This window comes from Equus asinus, chromosome 11 (genome assembly GCF_041296235.1).
Source record: "Equus asinus isolate D_3611 breed Donkey chromosome 11, EquAss-T2T_v2, whole genome shotgun sequence".
Classification (NCBI taxonomy): Eukaryota; Metazoa; Chordata; class Mammalia; order Perissodactyla; family Equidae; genus Equus; species Equus asinus.
In genome coordinates, this window is record NC_091800.1 from 39,293,305 (window position 1) to 39,315,733 (window position 22,429).

The following is a 22,429-nucleotide window of genomic DNA, read 5'->3' on the forward strand; positions in this document are numbered from 1 at the left end:
CAACTTTCTAATTTTAAAGTGACATTCAGTATGAAAACTCTGTGACAAAGTGGCAAGTATGTTAAAATAAAAGACATTACTTTCTGTCTTTCAGTATTAACTGAAGACTCAGAGCAGTGAAATGTTTTCTATAAAAACACAAACCTTTACTAGCTTTGTCTAAATGTTCCATATCATCCACAAAATTCAGGATATCAGGGTACTTTTCTTCACATACTTCCACCAGAAAATGAAGTAGTGTTGTTTTCTGATCTGCTGATTTCGTATCCTTTAGCTAAATAGGACGAGAGGGAGAAAAAACACAAAGGGTCAAAAATATTTTGATAATCTGTCTACCTGAATAATGTTAATGCTGTATTTTGTAGGTAAGACATAAATGAGTTATAAATTTAGTTAATTCTATTTTTGAAAAGCAAATATTTAAATACTTTAAAAGCTACTCTTTATGTATTGCTATTTGGCCAAAGTCATTATTTAATTCAATTGAGTATGCAATGTTTTATAGCAAGAAATACATGGTGAAATGCCTAGGAAAATAGAATAACCTAAAAGTCTATTTAATAGTGGTACTTAAAACCACCCTGGGCATCCAGTCATTTTTTCATTTGGCACATATTTTACAACACCTACTAGATACCGTAGGAATTATAGAGACAATAATTTGTTAAGATGCTGTTAGGTGAAAAAAACCAGAAAAGAAAATATGGACTACGTTCCCTAGTGTGACAAACAGTATGGTAAAAATAATCATAAAGTACATCTAGGAGGACATGACATCTGAACTGAACACTGGAAGACAGAAGTTGTATGGGGTTAGGAAAGGGAAGGAGAAAATTCAAAGGTGCAATGTCATAGGCAGATGGAGCAGCATTTGAAAAAGGCCATATATGAGGAAGAAAACAGCACACTTGAGGAGTCTGAGTGATTCCAAAATGAAAGTGTGTGTTGGGGAGGGCAAGTCGGGAGGGTAGAAAGATAGAAATCTGGGAAGTTAAGACCAGACCAGAAAATAAAAGGAAAGGTACACTATGCATTCGGAATAGGATTCTGATCCCTATGAATTGGGAATTTTTAAATCAGATGAGAGACCATCAGACGTACATTTTAGAAAGCTCCCTCTAGCACAGTGTGGATAAAAGATTACAGTAAGGGTAAAAACAGGAGCAGGAAGAATAATTTTAAAGCTGTAGCAATAGTCCAGGCAGGGAGAGAAGACAGCCTGAGCTAAGGTAAAGCCTTGGGAACAGAAATAATGAGACAGACTGGGCATGGAAACCCAGGTGATGGCTTTGAGACCGGACAGAAAGGATGAGAAACAGATTTGAGTGGGGTGGGCAAAGAAGATGATTGTTTCAGTTTTGGACAAGTTGAGTTTGAAGCTGTTAAGTAACATCCAAGGGGAAATGTCTGGGCAGAATATAGATTTACATAGGTGTAGAATAGTGCTTCTCAAGTTTTTTTTTCATTATTGCCAGCTAAGGAGCTTTTTAGGCACCTTTGTCCTAATCACTTGGATCTATGAAATTTCAAAACCATAGATATACTGTATATCTGTTTATGCATTGTATGTATATCTGTGCTTTACATTTAAGAACAGTAAGATGAGATATTTTTGCTCCCCAAGAACTAATCTTCCATTCCTGGGGGGTGATAAACTGTTGAGAATCTTTTGCGGGTTAGAACTTAGAGGAGTAAAATGGCCTAGGAGCACTGGTTTGTGATCTCTTAGCTCCCAAAGCTAAAAAGTTAATCAAATAAACCCAAACATGTATTTAGAGTGAACGAAAGGACAGGACTTGAAGAGAAGATCAGCACAGATGAATCCTAGTCTGAAATGCCCAAGAAATGCAATCAGAAGGGAGAAGTGGTTAAGCCAAAATCTAACAATGAATAGTGGGGTTTTGTGCAGTGATTGGGGGTAAGGGGTGTTGGGTGGGAACACAGGGCAAATACGTAATCTGATAGCATTCCCCACAAGTGAGTAATCACCCAGAGCACAAATACCTATGAAGGAGGGAAAAAAAATCAATCTTTTCACACCAGGATTTAATTTAGAGCTCGAAATTCTTGGCATACCTAACTGTCACAGCCCTATTGACTTGCTTCCTTTCCAACAATTTCCCACTCTAAAATAGGTGTGTGTGTATGTATATATATCTCCATATGTAATATTTTTCAAATTCTACATCACTAAATATTATATCACTATCGGAAAAATACCAAGTAACAGTTAATATACAATAGTGGAAGAATGGGAGGGACTCTGTGCCATTACAAATATTAACAGATGCTACTTATTAATGCAAAAACTATCATATCCCTGGAAACACACAGCTACCCTCCTAGGCAGCCTGACTTTCACATGATTACTCACATAACAGGCTCAAATCCTCCAATGACCTATTCAACACACAAACCAAAAGAATGGTTCCTGGCACTTTAAAAACTGACTGATATCAACACTTAGTCCATTATTTGATGCCTTTTTAAAGGAACATAGATCACAACATCCAGCTGAGTGTTTTGAAAGCACACACTTCAAAAAAATGACTCGATTACCAGCTAGATTCAGTGCCACTAACATGTGTGGAAGATCTAGTCATGCTAAAACATGCCCTTAACTAGTTATATAGCTTTGGGCAAGTTCCTGGACCTTGGTTTTCATACAGGCAAAATAAAAACATCGACTAGACAGAAAGGGAACTCTAAATTCAATTTCTACTCCAAACATATTAAGTATATATTATAGTGGGCTTAGTGTTAGACATAGCAAGATCTAATTAAAAAAATACTAGAATAAAAATGAAGAAACCTAGTTATAATCTCCGTTTAGAAGTTATTTTTGTGTGCTTGGGTCAGTTAGAATCTTTCTATGACTTTCAGTTTTCACATACACTGAGAATGTTAATCTGATTTATTAAATTTACCTTCTGACTATATAATTTCATTCATGCTATCATTTTAAATGGATAAAGCCAGAGTAAAAGTAGCAAGCTTTCACTAATATAATACTTTTCTGTTGTATAATCAAGAATTAGCATAAAAGCTGTCTTCTGGGCTTTTTTTTTTTTTCTTAAAGATTGGCACCTGTGATAACAACCGTTGCCAATCTTTTTTTTTTTTTTCTGCTTTATCTCCCCAAACCCCGCCCCCGTACATAGTTGTATATCTTAGTTGCAGGTCCTTCTAGTTGTGGGATGTGGGACGCCACCTCAACGTGGCCTGACGAGCAGTGCCAGTCCGCGCCCAGGATCTGAACCCTGGGCCCGCGCAGCGGAGCACGCGAACTTAACCACTCAGCCACAGAGCTGGCCCCTGGGCTTTTTTTTTTAAAGCATCCTAGCAATGAAGCTCTTTTATATTCCCCCCGTTTTACAGCAATGACCACCTGGAGAATATTATCCCTACTGTGGACTCTCAGCTCCTCGCTGTCACCAGTTCATACACGTCCTTACCCTGCTCCTTTCATGTGACACTAGATACACAGCCTGTGTGGAATGCTGATTACGACAAGCACCATCTACCTCTATAATTTGTCAAGGCTGGAAAGAGCTTTGCAGTACTATTTGTGATATAGCTAAACAGCCAGCAACTGCTAGGATTAATATATCAAGAAATCTCTATGATCCAACAACAACCAACTGGATCAATCTTGATCTTTATTCATGAGCAATAAGAATTAGAATTCAGAATTAGAATTCTGGAAATACTGTAGTTTATAGCATCTACCAATTTAATAAATGTTAAGTATGAGATTTAATATTCAGAGACAATCATAAAACTAAACACTAACTTATAAAGGAGGGTACTATCCTGGCTACATTATTGAAAACATCAACTGATTGGCAAGTAGTATATTGGTAATAGTCTCATATGAAAAAGTACACTCACTGAATAGCAACTAGAATTCTCTCATCCTTCCAAAATCTGTATTTAACAATTATGACACACATAGAATCAAATTTCAAAAAAAAATCAATTTTAAATTAAACCTAATAAATAAGAAGTTCAGATAAGAACCACAGATAGCAACCATTTATTGATAATGCCTGGTGTCTTATTTACAAACTACCAGGCAGCTCTAGATTCCAGGGAGGAGATTCTTCATTCAGGCCCTAATATTCTCAGGAAAAATTGCACAATGCCGCCAAAGTATTCTTCCTGCCTCCGTTACTCTACTCCCTCCCTCCTCACCTCAAATTACTTCAAAAAAGGAAGGTTTCCAAAAGTATGAAAGCACAATGAAATGTATTTATCAAATTCTTTATCTACTTGCTCAATATTCTTTTCACTTTTATGATAAACGTTAACAACTAAAAGGGCACATTCTATTTCTATTAATTTCTCATATCAAGCATAATCAGTGATTGAAATAGAACAAATAAAGTTTGGAAGATAGCACTAATTCTGTCAAAGAGAAAGAACAACTTGAACACTCTTTATACAACTAACGCTTGGAAAGAAAATGAAGCTAAGATATTTACTGTAAAAATTCATTTAGGTTTAAAAAATATTCTTTAAATTTTAACAGACATTGTTTGACAGGATTCCTTTTGTATTATTGTCAAGAGATTTATCATACTGATGAGTAATCATCACTGTTAAGTAGAATTTCTCACTTATATATTGTTTCTTTAAGGTACATTTAATGTGGCGTAGATGTCAAACAAACAATAAGATGGATGGAGTTTCTTCAACCACTCTGTTCATTCTAGACAAAATAATGTTAAAAGCAGATCCTGTAATAAATCATGGCCAAGTTGTCAGTCTTGAGTAAAACTCCTTTGTAGCCACAATGCAAGTTTTTGGAATATTTTTCAGGTATTCAGCACAAATTTGGATGACATTTAATGAATATTCCATTGCTTTAGCCACAGCCATGAAAATTCCTAAAATGTAACTTAGTATCTTCTTGGTGATCTCCAGAATTCAAAGAACTGAGACTTCTTACTCTTTGAATAATGAAACATATTTTAAGAATATTGACAAAATACTAACTTTGCTATGTTCCCCCATTACTTTGTTCCTACAATCTAAGTATGTATCAAAATAGCACTGACTTTTTAGATGTTCTAGACATTGGTGAACACCAGAAAAAAGATGAAATTATGAGCATCTTCAATGGCCCCAAGAACATTGTAGAAGACTCTCACTTGAGAATAGTATTAATCTTGAGGATGACAGTAGCAGCTCTTACTTAATCTGGCACTTACTGTAAGACAGAGACTAACCAAAAACTATGTTTAGTCCTTAAAACATGCTACATCCCTATGAGGAAGGAACTAGTGTTATATCCATTATTTAAAGAGGAGAAGAGAGAGATTTGAGAGATCACATACCATACCCCAGAGATCACATAGCTATTATCTGGTAGAGTCAAGATTTGAATTCTTGTCTGTGTGAATCCAAGCTCTTAACCACTAAAAAACATAGTTCCTCCACAAAAATCCTTATCTAGGGTAGTTTATTATTATGGACAAAAGAAACAAAATCCTCAAAAACACAGTGGATACAAAATGGTAGTTAAGAAAAGCATTAATACAAATTAAAATGCTGAAGACCTATAACCCACTAATTTTACCCTGGATATTCCTCCTAAAACAGACACCTTCTACCTTGAGGTCATTTCTAGTTCTGACAGTATGACATTCTTTTTATTGTTTCGTTTATAAAATTAATAAAATTCCACCTGAATCCTATCAAACATCAAGTCTTTGCATTTTTGCTAATAGATTAGTGCTGACAAAATAATATATGAATATGGTTGGAAAGAAAAGATATCTGTAAAGTTTAACCTTTAACAGACTTAAGTATATTTACTAACATCATATTCTATCCTAAATCCTTTGCAGAATAAAGTAATTTGTATATGTATGAAATGGCGTCTCTGAATAAGTTAAAGGTATCCACATGAAAATGGATGTGTGATTACAAACTGCCAAAGATTATATCATATTTGCTGAGATAAGAAGCTCAAAAAGTCAATGTACAGTACAGATTCACTAGAAAAACCAACCGCAACTACAGAATGGATAATGTTTTCTGATATGCATTTACATTTAGAAAAATAATCACTGTGCTGATTAAATTTTTCAAAAGACTGCATCCCTCCAAAATTAATGGAAGTAAAAATCTTAATATATATAAAACAAGATACTTAGCATCATCTGTCACTACTATAACCATTAATGTCTATAGTAAAACTTTTATAATAATTTTAAGGATAGGTAGAGATCAATTGATACTAGGTAAAATAGATAAACTTAAGGTATTCATAGATAAAGATTTATAATTATTACTTAATTTTCATTTTAAAATGATAATGAGTTGAAACATTATATAAGAAAATGCTTTAAATAACGTGGACTTCTACAATTAACATAGGCTAACTTCTGCTATATCTGCAGACACATTTTCTCTGAATTATATTTCTAACATATTTCTTAGATTTCAGTAAGAAATTTCAATATGGAAAGCATTTTTGCATTTTAGTAGAATTTTAGCTATTATCTATCATATTGTTCAATGTTCTATTTACACTGCCCCCTTATTCGACAAGAGATTTAAAATAGCTCAATGTCCTTTAGTTAATATAAATGGATGAAACATTAATTTTAAATTAAATGCTTACCTTTTAATTTTTTTAATTAGCAAACTTTATATTTTAGAGCAGTTTCAGCTTTACAGAAAAATTCAGCAGAAAATAGGGTTCCCATATACTCTCCCCTTCACACCCACGCAAATTCCCCTATTAGTAACATTTTGCATTAGTATGGTAGATTTGTTACAACTGATATATAAGATTACTGGGTTATTACTGTAGGGTTTGGTTTTTGTTCTACAGTTGCATGGGTTTTGACAAATGCATAATGTCATGCTTCTACCATTACAGTGTCATGCATAACAGTTTCACCACACTAAGAAATTCCAGGTGCTCTACCTAATTCATCTCTTCCTTCTTCCCACCCCCTACAACCCCCAGAAACCACTGATCTTTCTACAGTCGCTATAATTTTGTCTTTTCCAGAATGTCATATAGTTGGAATCAGAGTACATAGCCTTTTCAGATTGGCTTCTTTAGCTTAGCAATATGCACTCAAGTTTCCTCGATGACTTTTCTTGTCTTGAGAGATCATTTCTTTTTATTTCTGAATAATCTATTGCAGGGATTATCAGTTGTTTATACATTCACCTATCAAAGGATATCTCAGTTGGTTCCAAATTTTGACAAATATGAATAAAGCTGCTATAAACATTTGTATGCAGGTTTTCAACTCCTTTGGGTATACAGAAGTGTAGTTACCAAATCCCATGTTAAATCTCTGTTTAGTTTTGTAACTGCCAGTCTTCCAAAGTGGCCATACCATTTTGCACTCTCAGCAGCAGCAAACGAGAGTTCCTGTTGTACCACATCCTCACTAGCATTTGGTGTTGTCAGTGTTTTGGATTTTAGCCATTCTAAATAGGTGTGTTTTATTGTTGTTTTAGTTTGCAATTCTCTAATGACAAAGGATGTTGAGTATCTTTTTATACCTTTATTTGCTATTTGTAAATCTTCTTTGGTGAGGTGTCTACTCAGGTCTTTTGATCACTTTTTAATTGTGTTGTTTTCTTATTGTTGAGTTTCAAGAGTTCTTTGTATATTTTAGATACAAGTCCCTTATCAGATATGTATTTTGCAAAGATTTTCTCTGTAGTTTGTCTTTTCATTCGCTTAACAGTATCTTTTGCAGAGCAGAAGTTTTTAATTTATGAAGCCCATCTTACCAATTTTTTCTTTCATAGGTCATGTTTTTGGCACTGTACCTAAATAGTCATCGCTAAACCCAAGATCACCTAGACTTTCTCTTATGTTACCTTCTATACGTTGTTCAGTCTTGTGTTTTATATTTAGGTCGGTGACCTGCATTAATTTTTGTGAACAGTATGAGATCTGTGTCTAGAAACCTTTTTTCTGCATTTCATGTTTAAGTCTAGTTGCTCCAGCACCATTTCTTTAAAGAACTATTCTTTCTCCATTGAATTGTCTCTGCTCCTTTGTCAAGGATCAGTTGACTACATCTATGTGAGTCTATTTTTGGGCTCTATGTTTTGTTCCATTAATATATTTGTCTATTTTTCACAACGTTTTGATTACTGTAGCTTTATAGTAAGTCTTGAAGTCAGGTACTGTTAACCCTCTGACTTTGTTCTTCTTCAGTATTGTGTTGACTACTCTGGGTCTTCTACATATTCATATAAACTTTAGATCAGTTTGTCAATAACTACAAAATAACCTGATGGGATTTTGATTGGGTTTGCATTTAACCTATAGATCAAGTTTGGAACAACTGACATCTTAATAATATTGAATATCCTTTCCATGAACATGGAATACCTATTTCTTCATTAGATTTTTCAATTTCTCTCATCAAAGTTTTGTAGTTTTCTTCATTTGGATATTGTTCACATTAATACCTAAGTACTAATGTTTTTGGTGCTAATGTAAATGATATTGTCTTTAACTTCAAATCCCAAATGCTCATTGCTGGTATTAGGAAAGTGATTGACTTTTACGTTAACCTCATGTCCTGGAACTTTGCTATAATCACTTATTAGGTCCAGGAAGGGTTTTTTTGGTCAATTTTTTTTTTTTTTTACATAGGTAATCATTTCCTCTATGAACAAAGACAGAATTATTTATTCCTTCTCAATCTATACAGCTTTTATTTCCTTTTCTTGTCTTATTGCATTAGCTATGACTTACAGTACAATGTTGAATAGAATGGTGAGAGGGAACATCCTTGCTTTCTTCTCAATCTTAGGGGGAAAACATTGTTTTTAATCATTAAGTACGATCCTAGGTGTAGGTCTTGTAGATGTTCTTCACCAATTTGAAAAAGTTTCCTTCTATTTTTCTAGTTTGTTGAGAGTTTTTTTTTTTTTTAATGATGAATGAGTGTTAGATTTTATCAAATGCCTTGTCTGCCTAGGGTCCAATGCATATGATCCAATGACCTTTCTTCTTTAGCCTGTTGATGTGATGGATTAAATAAGTTGATTTTCAAATGTAAAACCATATTTGAAATAAATCCCACTTACTCATGGTATGTAACATTGTTAGTTTTAATTTATAATATTTTGTTGAGGATTTTTACATCTATGTTTTTGAGAGATATTGGTCTATAATTTTCCTCTCTTGTAATGTCCTTGTCTGATTTAGGTGTGCACCCATTTTTAATATCATACTCTCCCCCACCACCTAAGACCAAATATTCCTTACATCATACTAAGTATTACTATATAAATAATGATGCAAGTTTTGCCTCTGATTCCAAAAATGTAAAACCAATGCAGATCCTTTATAAAGGAGTGGTAAACAGTACGATTCATAGAATATCAGAATTGAGATGTCTTGCTTTTGATTTTTCATTTATAAAATATACAAAAATGGGAGACTGGACTAAACCAGAGATGGTTGGTAAGATTCATCTCAGGCGCTACCTCTGATGGGTAGTAGCTGTTTATACTATGGTGTTGAGCAGGCTTCTGAGGCTGCTGTCTGGGAGAAAAGGAGTTTGACAGATTAGCACTGCCTGTCATGAGAGAAATGAGATGACAGCACACAAGCAGTGTTTTGCTGTTCTTGAGAAAAGCCACTCTGTCTTTTATAATTTTATTAAAAGAATAATCCTAATTTACAACGTTGAACAGCAATTGAAAAAACAAATGAAGGTAATACGAATAAAATTTATCAAAAACACTACTTAGTAAATCCAACTAAACATTTCTTGGAAAATACTAGAGATTAAATATTTTAACAAATGAGTCAAAGAGGGTTAAGACTTCTAAATAGTTTCACATGGCTTTTGGAAGTCAATATTTCAGTGATTTAATTGGCTGGATGTAAAATAAGAATGGCATTTGTTATTTGCAGGTCTTTGGCCAAAAACTGCTTTACTTTCAAAGGGTGCCAAAATTTACTGGTGTGATTTTTGCCAATCCGATAAAGAATAAAAATCCCTCTAAAACACTGAATGCAGATGGAACAATGGATTTGTTTGGCAGAGGTCTTTTTTCCTTCTTTCTTTTTTAAGGCAGAGGTCTTTCTTAAAAATAACTTCATAGAATAAAAGCAAAGATGATATGAGAAGCAAATTTCACAAAAAAGATTCACAGTATCACCCTGTAGGACTGACAGGCAGAAGTATTTTTCTCCTGCTTTCTATAATCACTGACACTCTACCTGTATAAGGTAGAGCCCTGAAAAATAACTCAGCACACTGGCCATCCACTTATTCCAGTTCCACTGTGTGCCTGCAATTCACAGTCCTTTTCTGCATTTTCAGAATAGTGCTCAGCTTGGCACGAAAGAAAAGCAGAAGTTTGAGAAAATATTTTCACCACTCACCCTTACGTGAAGAAGTAGAGTTGTTTCTTTTTTTTGTTTTTGTTTTTCCATTTGTTAGGTTTTGTTTTTGTTAAGTTTGTTTGCTTGGTTTGTTGGCTGCAGACCACCAATCAGGAATTTTCTATTCTGGGATAAGCAAGTAGGGCAGAGGACAGACACAGTGATTCTCAGTTCAGCTTGTGCCTTAAAATCACCCAGAGAAGCTTTATTAAAAATGTCGCTGATGGGGCCAGCCCCAAGGCTGAGTGGTTAAGGTCACATGCTCTCGCTTCCCCAGCCCAGGGTTTCACTGGTTGGGATCCTGGGTGCGGACATGGCACTGCTCATCAGACCACTCTGAGGCAGCGTCTCACATGCCACAACTAGAAGGACCCACAATTAAAATATACAACTATGTACTGGGGGGATTTCGGGAGAAAAAGCAGGGGAAAAAAAAAAAGAAGATTGGCAACAGTTGTTAGCTCAGGTGCCAATTTAAAAAAAACAAAGAATGACGCTGATCAGGATCCACATCAACACACGCTGAAGTAACCTGATGTGGGGCTGATGAACCAGTGTTTCTTAAAGGGTACTCCGGGTTGAGAATCAATGTCCTACAGGAAAAACTGTTCACAGTTTCAAGAAGTCATTCACTAGAGTTGGTGGCAGCATCAAAGAAAAATAAAGCTTTCGTTCCCCCTAAAATCTTCCCCTTATCACAGCTTTGGTGAAGTTATTCTACTTTTGGTTAGCCTATAATTTGTAAAAAGAATCTACAGATCAGGTACAAATTTCACTTGAAAAGAGAACTTGGACAGAAGCAATCTTACCCGCTACTTCCCACTCTTTGAACACCTAATTCCCAACCTCACAGCCCCATTACTATGTGTCTTTGATGACTCCATCTTTGAGATGAACTCACTGCGGGTTCCACCGCCACAGACAAGAGGATGTTTTCTACAGTGATATATGGATAAATCTATAGTGGAAGCAATAGTTACTTATTTCTACAATTTTCCCAAAAAATAACTACTGATAAAAACTAGTTATCACAGTTGATAAACTCTTCCAAAATTTATATCTACTATCCCAATATAGGTAATTAGTTTATTTAATTACTTAGAACAAAGAGCTACATTTTACAGCTACATCCAGTTGTACTGATTGGGATGATTTGTTATTCAGAAATCACACACCTCATTAGACATTAGGAAACATTATTAAACTCATGGCATAGCCATTGTGAATGGATTGACAACATCTGCTTTTATATTTACTGTTTACAAGTTAAAATGATCTCGAATATTTTAGCATGGTGTTGAACTCTGATGGTTGACTCAACTCATTCTTTTCCTAGAATGCTGATCTACTTGGACAAAAAGAGATCTTGGCCCTACCAACAGGTTCTCTGGGAAAACTAACTCCAATATTAACCACATACAAATTTTTCTAGGTAGGTATTTTGGTCAGGCAAGCACCTACCATTTGCTGACTGGATTTCTAAGGATATGGATTTGCATTTAATCAACAAAAGTCCTGAAAAAAGAATATAACCTCAGACTACCTATTATCCTATTTTTATCTAAAGTTTAGTAACATCTTGGGATGACTTTTATGAATGACGAGTAGTCCATCCATTCATCTATGTTATAATTCTGAGGTTCATCCTTTTGAAAAGTCAAGATATCAGAAAGCAGGATACTTACATCATTTTTCTTAAACTGGAATAGTGTTACTATAACTGAAAAGTACTTTTGTACCTTACTATGAGGGTTCTCTTACAGTGTCAGGCCCCAAGAGGCCCTGAATACATATTTGTATAGGAAGGGGAGGAGGAGAGGGGAGGAGGAGAGGGGTGGAGGAGAGGGGAGGGGGAAAGATGGTTCTCATGGAATTAATTTTTTTTTTCTTTGAGGAAGACTACCCCTGAGCTAACTACTGCCAATCCTCCTCTTTTTTGCTGAGGAAGCCTGGCCCTGAGCGAACATCCGTGCCCATCTTCCTCTACTTTATATGTGGGATGCCTACCACAGCATGGCATGCCAAGTGGTGCCATGTCGGCACCTGGGATCCAAACCAGTGAACCCCGGGCCACCAAGAAGCAGAACGTGCGAACTTAACCGCTGCGCCACTGAGCTGGCCCCGGAATTAATTTTTTCCTTTGCCATTTATAAGAACACTGCTCAACACTACTTTTTTCCCTTATAATAATACACATGCAAACTTTCTTGTGAAGTTCAGCTTTTGAGAATCAGAGAAAGCACTATTTTTAGCTCATGAAAACATCTGTGACCATGTTTGCACTACACTTTCACCACCAGAAAGCCTCAAACCTATGCATCTACTTTAATTTTAATTTACATTTTAATAATAGATTCTAGTTTATCTTACATTTCATTCTTTATGTTTATTTATCATAAGCCATATCAAATCTTCAGAATAAAAGAAAGTAGACAAATCTTTTCTCTCTGAACTGTTATTATAATTAGCCATCTCAATTAAAAATGTATACAAAGATATAATACAATCCCTAAAATTAAACTATAATGTATATGGAATTCACAATTCATATAATTATCTCTAAACAATCCAAAGTTAAGAATTTAATGTGAATTTTCATGCACTTCTCATACTTGAGCTAAATTTATAAAGGGCATTTAAAAGTAAAGATTTTGGATAAAGAATACTAAATGTCATATAATTACCTAGCATGTTTTAACAGATTAAAATATTACCCTGTCTTTCTACTATCAAATAAATATGGAGGTTCCCTGTGTGGGGGCTTATCATCAAACCAAATACTTTATACTCAGTGTGAAAATTCCATCACAATTGTCAAAGATCAAGCTGCTCCTTCTGATAACAAACATGATGAGATATCATCTTGTTCAATATATGCTTTCAACTTGACATGTAGGCTAATAAAAAAATATCAAGTTTTATTTATTTTGTTTCTTGCACAACAGAAGGCTCCTAAGAAGGATGATCAAAATATCCAGTATTACTGGCTGAAAACACAGTCAATTCTATTATCTGGAGACAGATTAACTGGTTTGTAGATTAACCATAGTAAAACAATGACAGCATGCGCTGCATTCGTAAAAGATTTTAAAATTACTATGCTATCAGTGACTGTATATCAATATTAGAAGATGTCTATTTTCAACTACATAATAACTGAGAGACACAACATTGTGTCTACTGCATTGTCATTCATTCAACAGCTATTTATTGAGGATTTACTACTTACAAGCACTGTATTAGGCTATTCCATCTGATTAACCAGACCTAATCTCTTGTCAACAGCTCTCTTTCAAGGAAGGCATGAGAGAGGTCATGAGGTCAATTTTTTGAGTCGACGGAGATACAAAATCTAAAGAGGAACAGACACTTGCACTGTTAAACTCCAGCAGACTTGTAGATGTGGACTTAGCTGCTCCTCGATCTTGCTCCTTATCCTGTTCTTCTTCCTTTGCCTCCCCTCTCAGGGAAGGCCTGAACCTGGCAGTCTTGCAAGCCCCCTTACCCTTCAGCCTGCAAGTTCACAGTCGCCACACCCTGACAATCCCAAGACGTTCTTTACATGTGTGCGCTTCCCTCCACCCCGCCTCCCATTCTACCTCAACCCCCTTTGCCACTACCCTGGCTCACACCTCCATCATCTCAAAGTACAGGCTGCGTTTTACAGGGGACACACTAATATTCGGTAAACAGCTGAATAAAGCAGCTTCAGTCAGATGCCCTTAAGGACACTGAGGTAAACAAAGGGAAGGAAACACCAACAGCCTGAGTTCATTCTCTTTTGACATCCACTTCAAATATGTCAGTAGCACGGAGTTTTCGCTGACCCTCTTCTTTTTTCCTTCATCTCCCACACTGTCTTGGTTCTATATCAGTCTCCTCAGCTCAACTATGTCTATCACTCTCCTAGGTCACATTCTACACGTCAACCAATCACCAAGTATCTCCCCATTATAACCCTCTAACCCAGTGTTGTCCAACAGAACTTTCTGCAATGATGGAAATGTGCTTTATTTATGCTACTAGCATGTATGGACAACGATTCACTCGAAACATGACAAGTGTGACTGAGGAATTAAACTTTTAGTTTTATTTAAATTTTAATTAATTTAAATGTAAAGAGTCACTTGTTTCTAAAGGTAACAGTACTGGACAGTGCAGCTTAACTTTCTTCCATACTGCTGTTAGAATCTTCTTCCTACAAGACATCTGATAACATGACTTGCCTTACAGAACTAACATAGCTCCATAACACCTTCACCATCAGGCATGGCATTCAAGGCTCTTCACCATCTAGATCAATTTACCATCTCATTTCCATTTTTTCCACTCCTCTTCCATCTAGGCACCAACCGTTACTGGATCACTCGGTACACCCACACATGATATAACCCTTTCTGCAAACTGTTGACTCGTCCTTAGAATGCCTTTTCCTGTCAGGGAACATCCACTCATCCTTCCAGATCCAGCTCAAATTCCTCTTCCTCTCGGAATGCTTAACTGCCCTCCCTTAGCTGAGCTAGCCTCTCTCTCTTAATGCTGCTGCCATGACTTTTTGTATATAGTTCTAGTAAAACATTTAAGCACAATTATTGGTTTAGATGTGAAAAATATGAGTTCCATGTATGCCAGGTAAATATTAACCACATATGTAAGTAAGATGATCAGGTCAAGCATTTGGCACAGGAGTAAGTACGCACTCTATAAACGTGCCAAGTCTCCAATAAATGTATTATGAAGTGCATCACCCTTGCTAGGATCTTAACTGAACACAGCAGGCTAAGAAAACAAGGAGAGGAAAATACACAGATGGAAATGGGACAGCGGAAGTGTTCACAAAGCACTGACACCAAGTGGAGGTTTAGGTTAGGGAAATCATGTAAGAAAAGTCACGAAAGCACACGAGATTAACTATTCAGTAAACTCATAGCTAAAGCTGAAATTGTTTCTCACCTTCCCTATCTAACTGGCAATAGCAATAACCAAATACCTTAATCAGGGAGTGTAGATGTTACCAGGTCGAGAACAAGAGAAAGCTTTTCTTGTGATGTGTAACTGAGAAGAATTTGTTGTAAGCAGATCAATAAAGCACTATTACCATGGCCCATTTCTTAGGACAGAGCTCTGCTATACAGAACCTTGAATATATTTGCAGTTAAGAAAATTTAATCTGTGCAATTACTCAGGTGAAAAAAAATCTCTAAACTTACTCAATTTTCATATCCTCTAAAATTATATTTAGAGGGAAATATTTCAAAATCATCAATGACATCTGAGATATGTTTATTCCTAATATAATGATTTCCCCTTTATACAAAGCAGTCTTACTTTTCAAAAATAAAAAAATCCAAAGAAATATTTAAATAGTTTAAGGTAAAAATTTTAGTGGCAATCCTTAGCAATTCTCAATATATATACCATGATAGGCAGGTAACTGAACTGAATGTTAGCATGCTAGGTTCAAATAATATTTTCATGTTCCATTTCATTAGTTTGAGAAAGCACAGGTTTATGACACAATTTTGTTATTAAACAAAATTCTTCAGTTGGATTTTCAGATCAGAGAAAATTAATATTTGGATTTAGTTCAGAGGTTGAGTAAATTAGCTCAGTTCAGTCTGGGTTTGGGTTCATGGTTCAGTTCAAGTTCTTGATAATGAGCCTATCAAAATAAAAATATTTAAATAATGTTATCAGGGCTGACATTTAAGAATTAGTGTTCAGGCAAATATGTGTTTTAAAAAAACAAACTCACTTTACAGAGGGAGCTAAGGTTAAAGCCGAAGGTTTGAGCGTTCCGGGATCCAGCATTCATGTAGTTTCCCATTAGTAATACAAGTTCCAGCAACTTGCTGAAGCTCCTGCTCTTCTTTATCTCCTCGCAGGCAGTACTGACAGCCATGATGTCAGGTTTGATGTTGTTCACCTGCTCTTCAAACTGAAGCTTAAAGAGAATAGCACTGAGCCGTGGCCGTAGTCTCTTCACATTGCTCATCTGATGGAAAAGAAAATAGCAGATTTCCTTTAAAATGTATGGTATACTTTAGTACTATACGACGGCAAGTAATCTGGGATGATTTATTGGTATGACAGTACCGAAGAAGCAATACGTCCCCTAAAACTGAGAGCAAGGAGAGAAAAAAAGCCCTGCTTGTTTCTCCGAGGAATCCAGAGTCATCCTTCAAAGAAAAAATTAACAATTTAGATGCTCAATGAGAAGAAAGCTTTCATCAAGTGACAGAGTTTAAGTAATAAAGTACATATAATTTTAAAAATTAAATTTTACAAAGCTAACAGGATGCAGAGCAACAAATTACAAAGCATTCATATTAATTTTTGTTCTGTACTGAAATATGCTGGGTCATGTTTGAAACATATTCAGAAAGGTCTAGAAAGGGTTTGTTTTCTTCAAAAAGCTATTGCTGTCCTCAGAAACCCTGCTGACTACCAGTATGTGTTAGAGAGAGAGTAAATAGGTCCCAATTTGTACTAAATTGACTTTCTTCAGAAACCTAGGGAAGCAGAATGACTCCTGACACATACTAAATTAGCAGATTCAGAGGCAGGAGACATGGGCGGAGCAGGAGACAGAAGCAGTACAAAGCCACAGAGCTATCACATGCCCAGTTAACCCTGTTTGGGACTCTGGGTTTCCCTGTTGGGAATGGGGGGGGGGGGGTTGAAAGTGTCAAAAAAAGACAACAGAAGGGTCATCAAGTTCTTGCCTTAAACTTACTTCTCCATGTTCCATCAACACACACGAGGGGAACAGCCACTTACCAGAAGCCTGTAGACACACTACACTTACGCTATACAGGAATTCTTCGACCAAACTCCTTAAGGATTTGAGACTTAAAACACATTGATGGTGCAGTAATAGTTAAACTGTTGAATTTCAACTACTATTGTAAATATCAAAAGCAGTTTGAGGCAAGGTCAGAAAAAAAACGTAATGACAGAACACGATAGGGTTAAAATAGGGAATGGTTCTATAAGCCACAGACCCTAAAGGAAGGGGTAAAAAATAATGTCATATAAAGTTATAGAGTTTCTGTTTAGGAGACGGAAAGCTATCTGTTCATAATATAATGAAATATATATACAAAAGCCTGAACTTACTAGATCCAATAGGTTAATACAGATACTGCCTTAATAATATAAAAATACAACCCAGCATACTCATCTAACAAGAACTGAGCAATAAAGTTAGCTCGCAGCAGATACCTCTGAGGGAATATCTTCAGATGGACCAAATCCTTACAGTGACTGAAAAGTTCCTTAGCAAATAATATAAATATCTACTTTACATCTAGTACTCTCCCAGCCATTTGACAGGTTAAATGTTTATGTGTATACAGCCAAGGTTCTAAGAGTTCAACTAATGTAAATAACAATAAGTCTCCTCCACAAAGAACTTCAAGGAATGTCTTCAAATTCCTCTCTCTAGAAGAAATAAATGCTTTTTCTCCTAGGAAAGAGTAAAAAACTATAAGCTCAAAAAAGGCATTAAAAAAATGAAAACAAATGTTACTAACAATGGTTTTAGAGAGTAAATTTAAGCAATATGAAATTTTAGAAAGACAAATTGAGGCCATACTAAAATACCAGTTCTCAGTGGGATGAATCCTTCCTTTACTTTGGACATTGTTTGTCTAGCACAGAAAGTACATTTTTTTTTTAGGAAAATCAGCCCTGAGCTAACATCTGCTGACAATCCTCCTCTTTTTGCTGAGGAAGACTGGCCCTGAGCTAACATCCGTGCCCATCTTCCTCCACTTTATATGTGGGATGCCTACCACAGCATGGCGTGCCAAGTGGTGTCATGTCCGCACCTGGGATCTGAACGGGCAAACCCCAGGCTACCAAAGCAGAACGTGCCCACTTAACAGCTGCGCCCCCAGGCCAGCCCCAGAAAGTAGATTTAAGCAGGGATTACTTCTCATAAAGTCATTTCACATGTCTTAAAAATGCTCCTAGAGGGACTCATTTCCCTGGAATTTTTATCCTCAAACATTGCAAATGGTATTCATATTATATTGGCCCAATTCTGTATAATGCTCTATTATATTTCATATATCCTTTAGAATAATAAGACATCACAGGAGTACATCGAGTTATGGCCATTCAAAAGGTATATAATGGGCTCATGGCATCTCTCTTTTCAGCCTGTGCCCTTATTCATGATTATGACGTCTGGTATTTGGTACTTTGCAATAAACATGAGGAGGGATTCTCCAGTATCCCATGCAAAATGTTAGTATTACAAAATGTATTAATTTTAACATATGTTAGTGTACTATTTCACGCACAAAGAGAAAAATCACTTCTTAAATGCCTAAACGATACTACCCCAAAATGTGTTAAAGCTTTCCTGCTGACAAGCTAACCATATGTAGCCAGTATAAAGTAATTAATTTTCCTAGAAAAATATAACCTAGATTTATATGAGTAATGAGTCTACCTGGCACTGGGGACAGGTACCTTGAAAAGATGGAGTAAGGCTATGATGTAATGCAGAACACAGTGCTATGCGTTCTTGAAAATCCCTGACAAAGCAAAGTCAGGAGAGGTAACCTAAAAACAGGTCTTTGAACCACAACTTTTTAAATTAGATATCCTTTTCATATTGTTCTTTCTTCCAAATTTAGAAAAGTTAGTATTTTGACTGATAGGAAGTATGTGTGTTTAGTGAACAAAATTCCTGAGCAGGAAAGGAACTTGAGAGGTCACCTGGAGCCAGTTCCTGTCTTTAGTCTATTATCTAGCCAGCCCAGAGCCAAATGATTGCCCCCTTTTAAAATACAATCTCAATGTAAGCTAATGTTCTGATACCTAAATCTTGGGATCTATGATAATAATAACAGTGTTCTTTTTCTCAGTCAAATCAAAGTTTTTTTAGATGAGATCAAAGAAAAAAGGGGGGGAGGGGGAGGTAAAATACTTTTTAAAAACCCTGAAGAACTTTTCTCATCAGTTCACATATTCTCTTCAACACTGGGGATGTGTGTTCTGTTTGATAAGGAACTTAGAACTCTGACTTATCGGCCAAAGGCTAGGCTGAATGCAGAAATGGAGAGCTATGGTGCTCAAATTCATAAAAAGAAAAAAAAGAAGAAAGAAAGGGTTACAGTAAAAGTGACTTTAAGATACTTATTAGAATGTTAGAGGAAATTAGGATTTCATTTTCACACAGGTATCTTTTAAATTTATTGTTACAGAATCTCAGCAATGTAACAATGTCAACTCACATCACCAAAATCAAACAATAATGAGTTATAATCTGAAGATCAATCTAAAGGCATAAAAAGAATGCAAAAACACTTTGATTTCACTACTATTTCTTGAAGGCAGGGAGTAGTACTCTTGCAATCTTTCCCACCCCACCACCATAGGTGTCAAATGCCAGAATGAAATAAATCTTAAAAACAGTGACTGGTGAAACAAACAAGCAGCAATATCCAGAATCCTAAGGTTAATTTTTATTTCAAAATTTTGCTAGTTGGCAACATTTGTGTTGTCGGAGCAGGAACAAAATAAGATGAAGAGACCTTTAGAAAATCAATGAACCAACAAGTATTGACTGGGTGCCCACTCAATGCTATGAGAGGCACAGAAGTCTTAGTTGCTGCCCTTATAGCAAAGATCATCTACTTCTTGCCATCTGTCTTAAAGGGTAAAAAGTAGAAAAAGTCCCCAGGGAGATGTAATCGCCCATAATCTCATTATGGTTACGTTTTACACATGTAATTTTAATTTTATCCATTATTCTACGGGGGGGAAAAACCGGAATCAATTTGACATTTTTTATACCAACTCTGTTTAACACCATATCTGGTTCTCTTTATGCAGTTTCTTTTATAAATAAGGGATTTTCAAGAGCCAACTTATTCAAAACTTGTCAGGTCCCTCCCATCTTCCTGCTGCAGACTTATGTAGGCTCACCTCAAAAGAAATTTTATTACGTGCTCCATATCTTTATTATTCTTCCTTAAAAGTCATTATAAACCTAGTTATCTATTCATTTAACTTTCTAACACTATGAGTGACCTACTGATTGAAAAGATAACCAGCTTCAGTCTTAATTTACTGAGTGCTCTAAACCTTTACTTTATACAGTTTATAAATACATAATTATAAGGAATAACGGAAAAGCATTTCAGGAAGGTTAAATGGCTCCTTCAAGGTCACGTGGCCAGCAGGACACGGGCCTAGACCTAACTTGCTGCCAATCAAGTATCCATGCCACTCAGAGCCACACAATGTGGAAATTAATAACCACAACTTAAAAATCATCCAACACTCAAACTACTTCTACCGTCTTCCTATGAGTAGGAATGGACTTTAATTTCTCTACAGTAGTTACTAGATAAACCACTATGGAGATGCCCCTGCTGTGAGCTCTCCCTGCTTCTACTTCACATTTCTTTCCTTTCTCTTTGGTATATCCAACTACCTCCTGTTGTGCAGAATTTTTAATATTTTTTCCAGATCCACTTTTGCTGTCCCCTCCACAATGCACTCGCCACTCATATTTCCGTATTAGCTAATTCTTCTCCTCTCTGTGGGAGAGGTGTGATGAGCAAGGAGAATGTGAAAAAACAAATCCATCTTTGTGAAAGACAAGACGAGAGAAAATGACAACAGGTTGAGGGAAGAAAGTGACATCTGAGAAAGGAATATGATCTAATAATAGAATTAAGAAACTTAGGAAGAAGTATGAAACTTGATTTCCTACTTAAACTATATGAAAAATATCTAGCTTTACTGTTAGCTGGCCATTATTTTCATGATCTCAAGAATTCTCAAAAAAAAAGCTGATTTCACTTTAAGAAAGGCATGAAAAATATAGCTATTCAAGTGCCTTATGCCTGGGTAGTGCTCAGAATATCAAAAATGTTTTTAAAATAAATGTGCCCTTATGATATTAAAACTCCTAAGCTAAAATTAATTTTTAAAACTATACAACAGCAAAGTACATATGGTATGTTTTTACATTTTTTCATAGGAGCAAGGTAAAGCCAAAAATTATACAAAAAATACCATAAGAATAAAATATATATTTCTCCAGCTAGTCAAGATGTAGACAATTGGCTATAGATGACAAATATTGCTTTATCTTTGTTTATAAACACTTAGCAATTCTGGACCACTAAGGATTTCACCAGAGGTCCGAATGAGCTCTGTGGATACTCAGGATCTGCAAGTGGTAAAGTTACAGAATGAGAAACTTCTTATTTAACTTGGCAGTTTTAGCAAACACTCTTAACACATAAGTTTCATATCTGATGAATTAAAAAGCTGGCATAAAACCCGGAACAATTCTGAGGTCTTAAATTCATTCACGTCTGCTTCCAGACAATCTTCACCCTAGCAGAGGAAACCAATGTTTTGATTTCTATCACTATAACTTAGTTTTGCCTGTTCTTGAAATTTATATTACTGAAACTTTCAGGAAACACTTTGTGTCTGGCTTCTTTCACTCAACGAAATGACTTTGAGATTCATATACATGTTTGTGTTGTGACTCAGTACTTCGTTCCTTTTAATTAATGAGCAATAATTCATTGCAAGAATATACCAAAATTTGTTTAGTCACTTTCCTATGGTTGAACTTTTGGGTTTTTTCCCCCAGTTTAAGGCTATGTAGTTGGTTGGGCTGAATAGGGACTTGAAAAATGATATATCTATGTCCTAACCCCAGGTACTTGTGAATGTGACATTTAGAAATACAGTCTTTGCCGATGTAATTAAGTTAAAGCGCTCCAGATATGACAACATAAATATCACAATATTTAGGTGGGCCCTAAACCCAATGCCATGTGATTTTAATAGAAAGCGGAGAGAAAGACACACACAGGAGAAGGTGAAATGAATAAGGTGGCAGAGACTGAAGTAATGCTAGAAGTCAAGAAATTTGCCAAGGAGCAGCTCCCAGAAGCAAGGAGGGAGGCATGGAACCGATTCTTGCTCTGAGTCTTCAGAAGGAACCAACCCTGCCAATATCTTGATTTAAGACTCTTGGTCCAGAAACGGGAAAGA

The 22,429-nt window shown here is 35.8% G+C and overlaps 1 protein-coding gene across 1 annotated transcript in view; it reads right to left on the reverse strand.

Annotated features, from left to right (window-relative positions):
* DIAPH3 (diaphanous related formin 3) overlaps positions 1–22,429 on the reverse strand; it is a 489,528-nt gene that overhangs the window by 196,102 nt on the left and 270,997 nt on the right. The window contains exons 21-22 of the mRNA XM_070480866.1: positions 16,146–16,385; positions 145–274 (exon numbers count right to left, since the gene is read on the reverse strand). Of these exons, the coding sequence (XP_070336967.1) occupies positions 145–274; positions 16,146–16,385 (370 nt within the window). The remainder of the gene's footprint in view (positions 1–144; positions 275–16,145; positions 16,386–22,429) is intronic.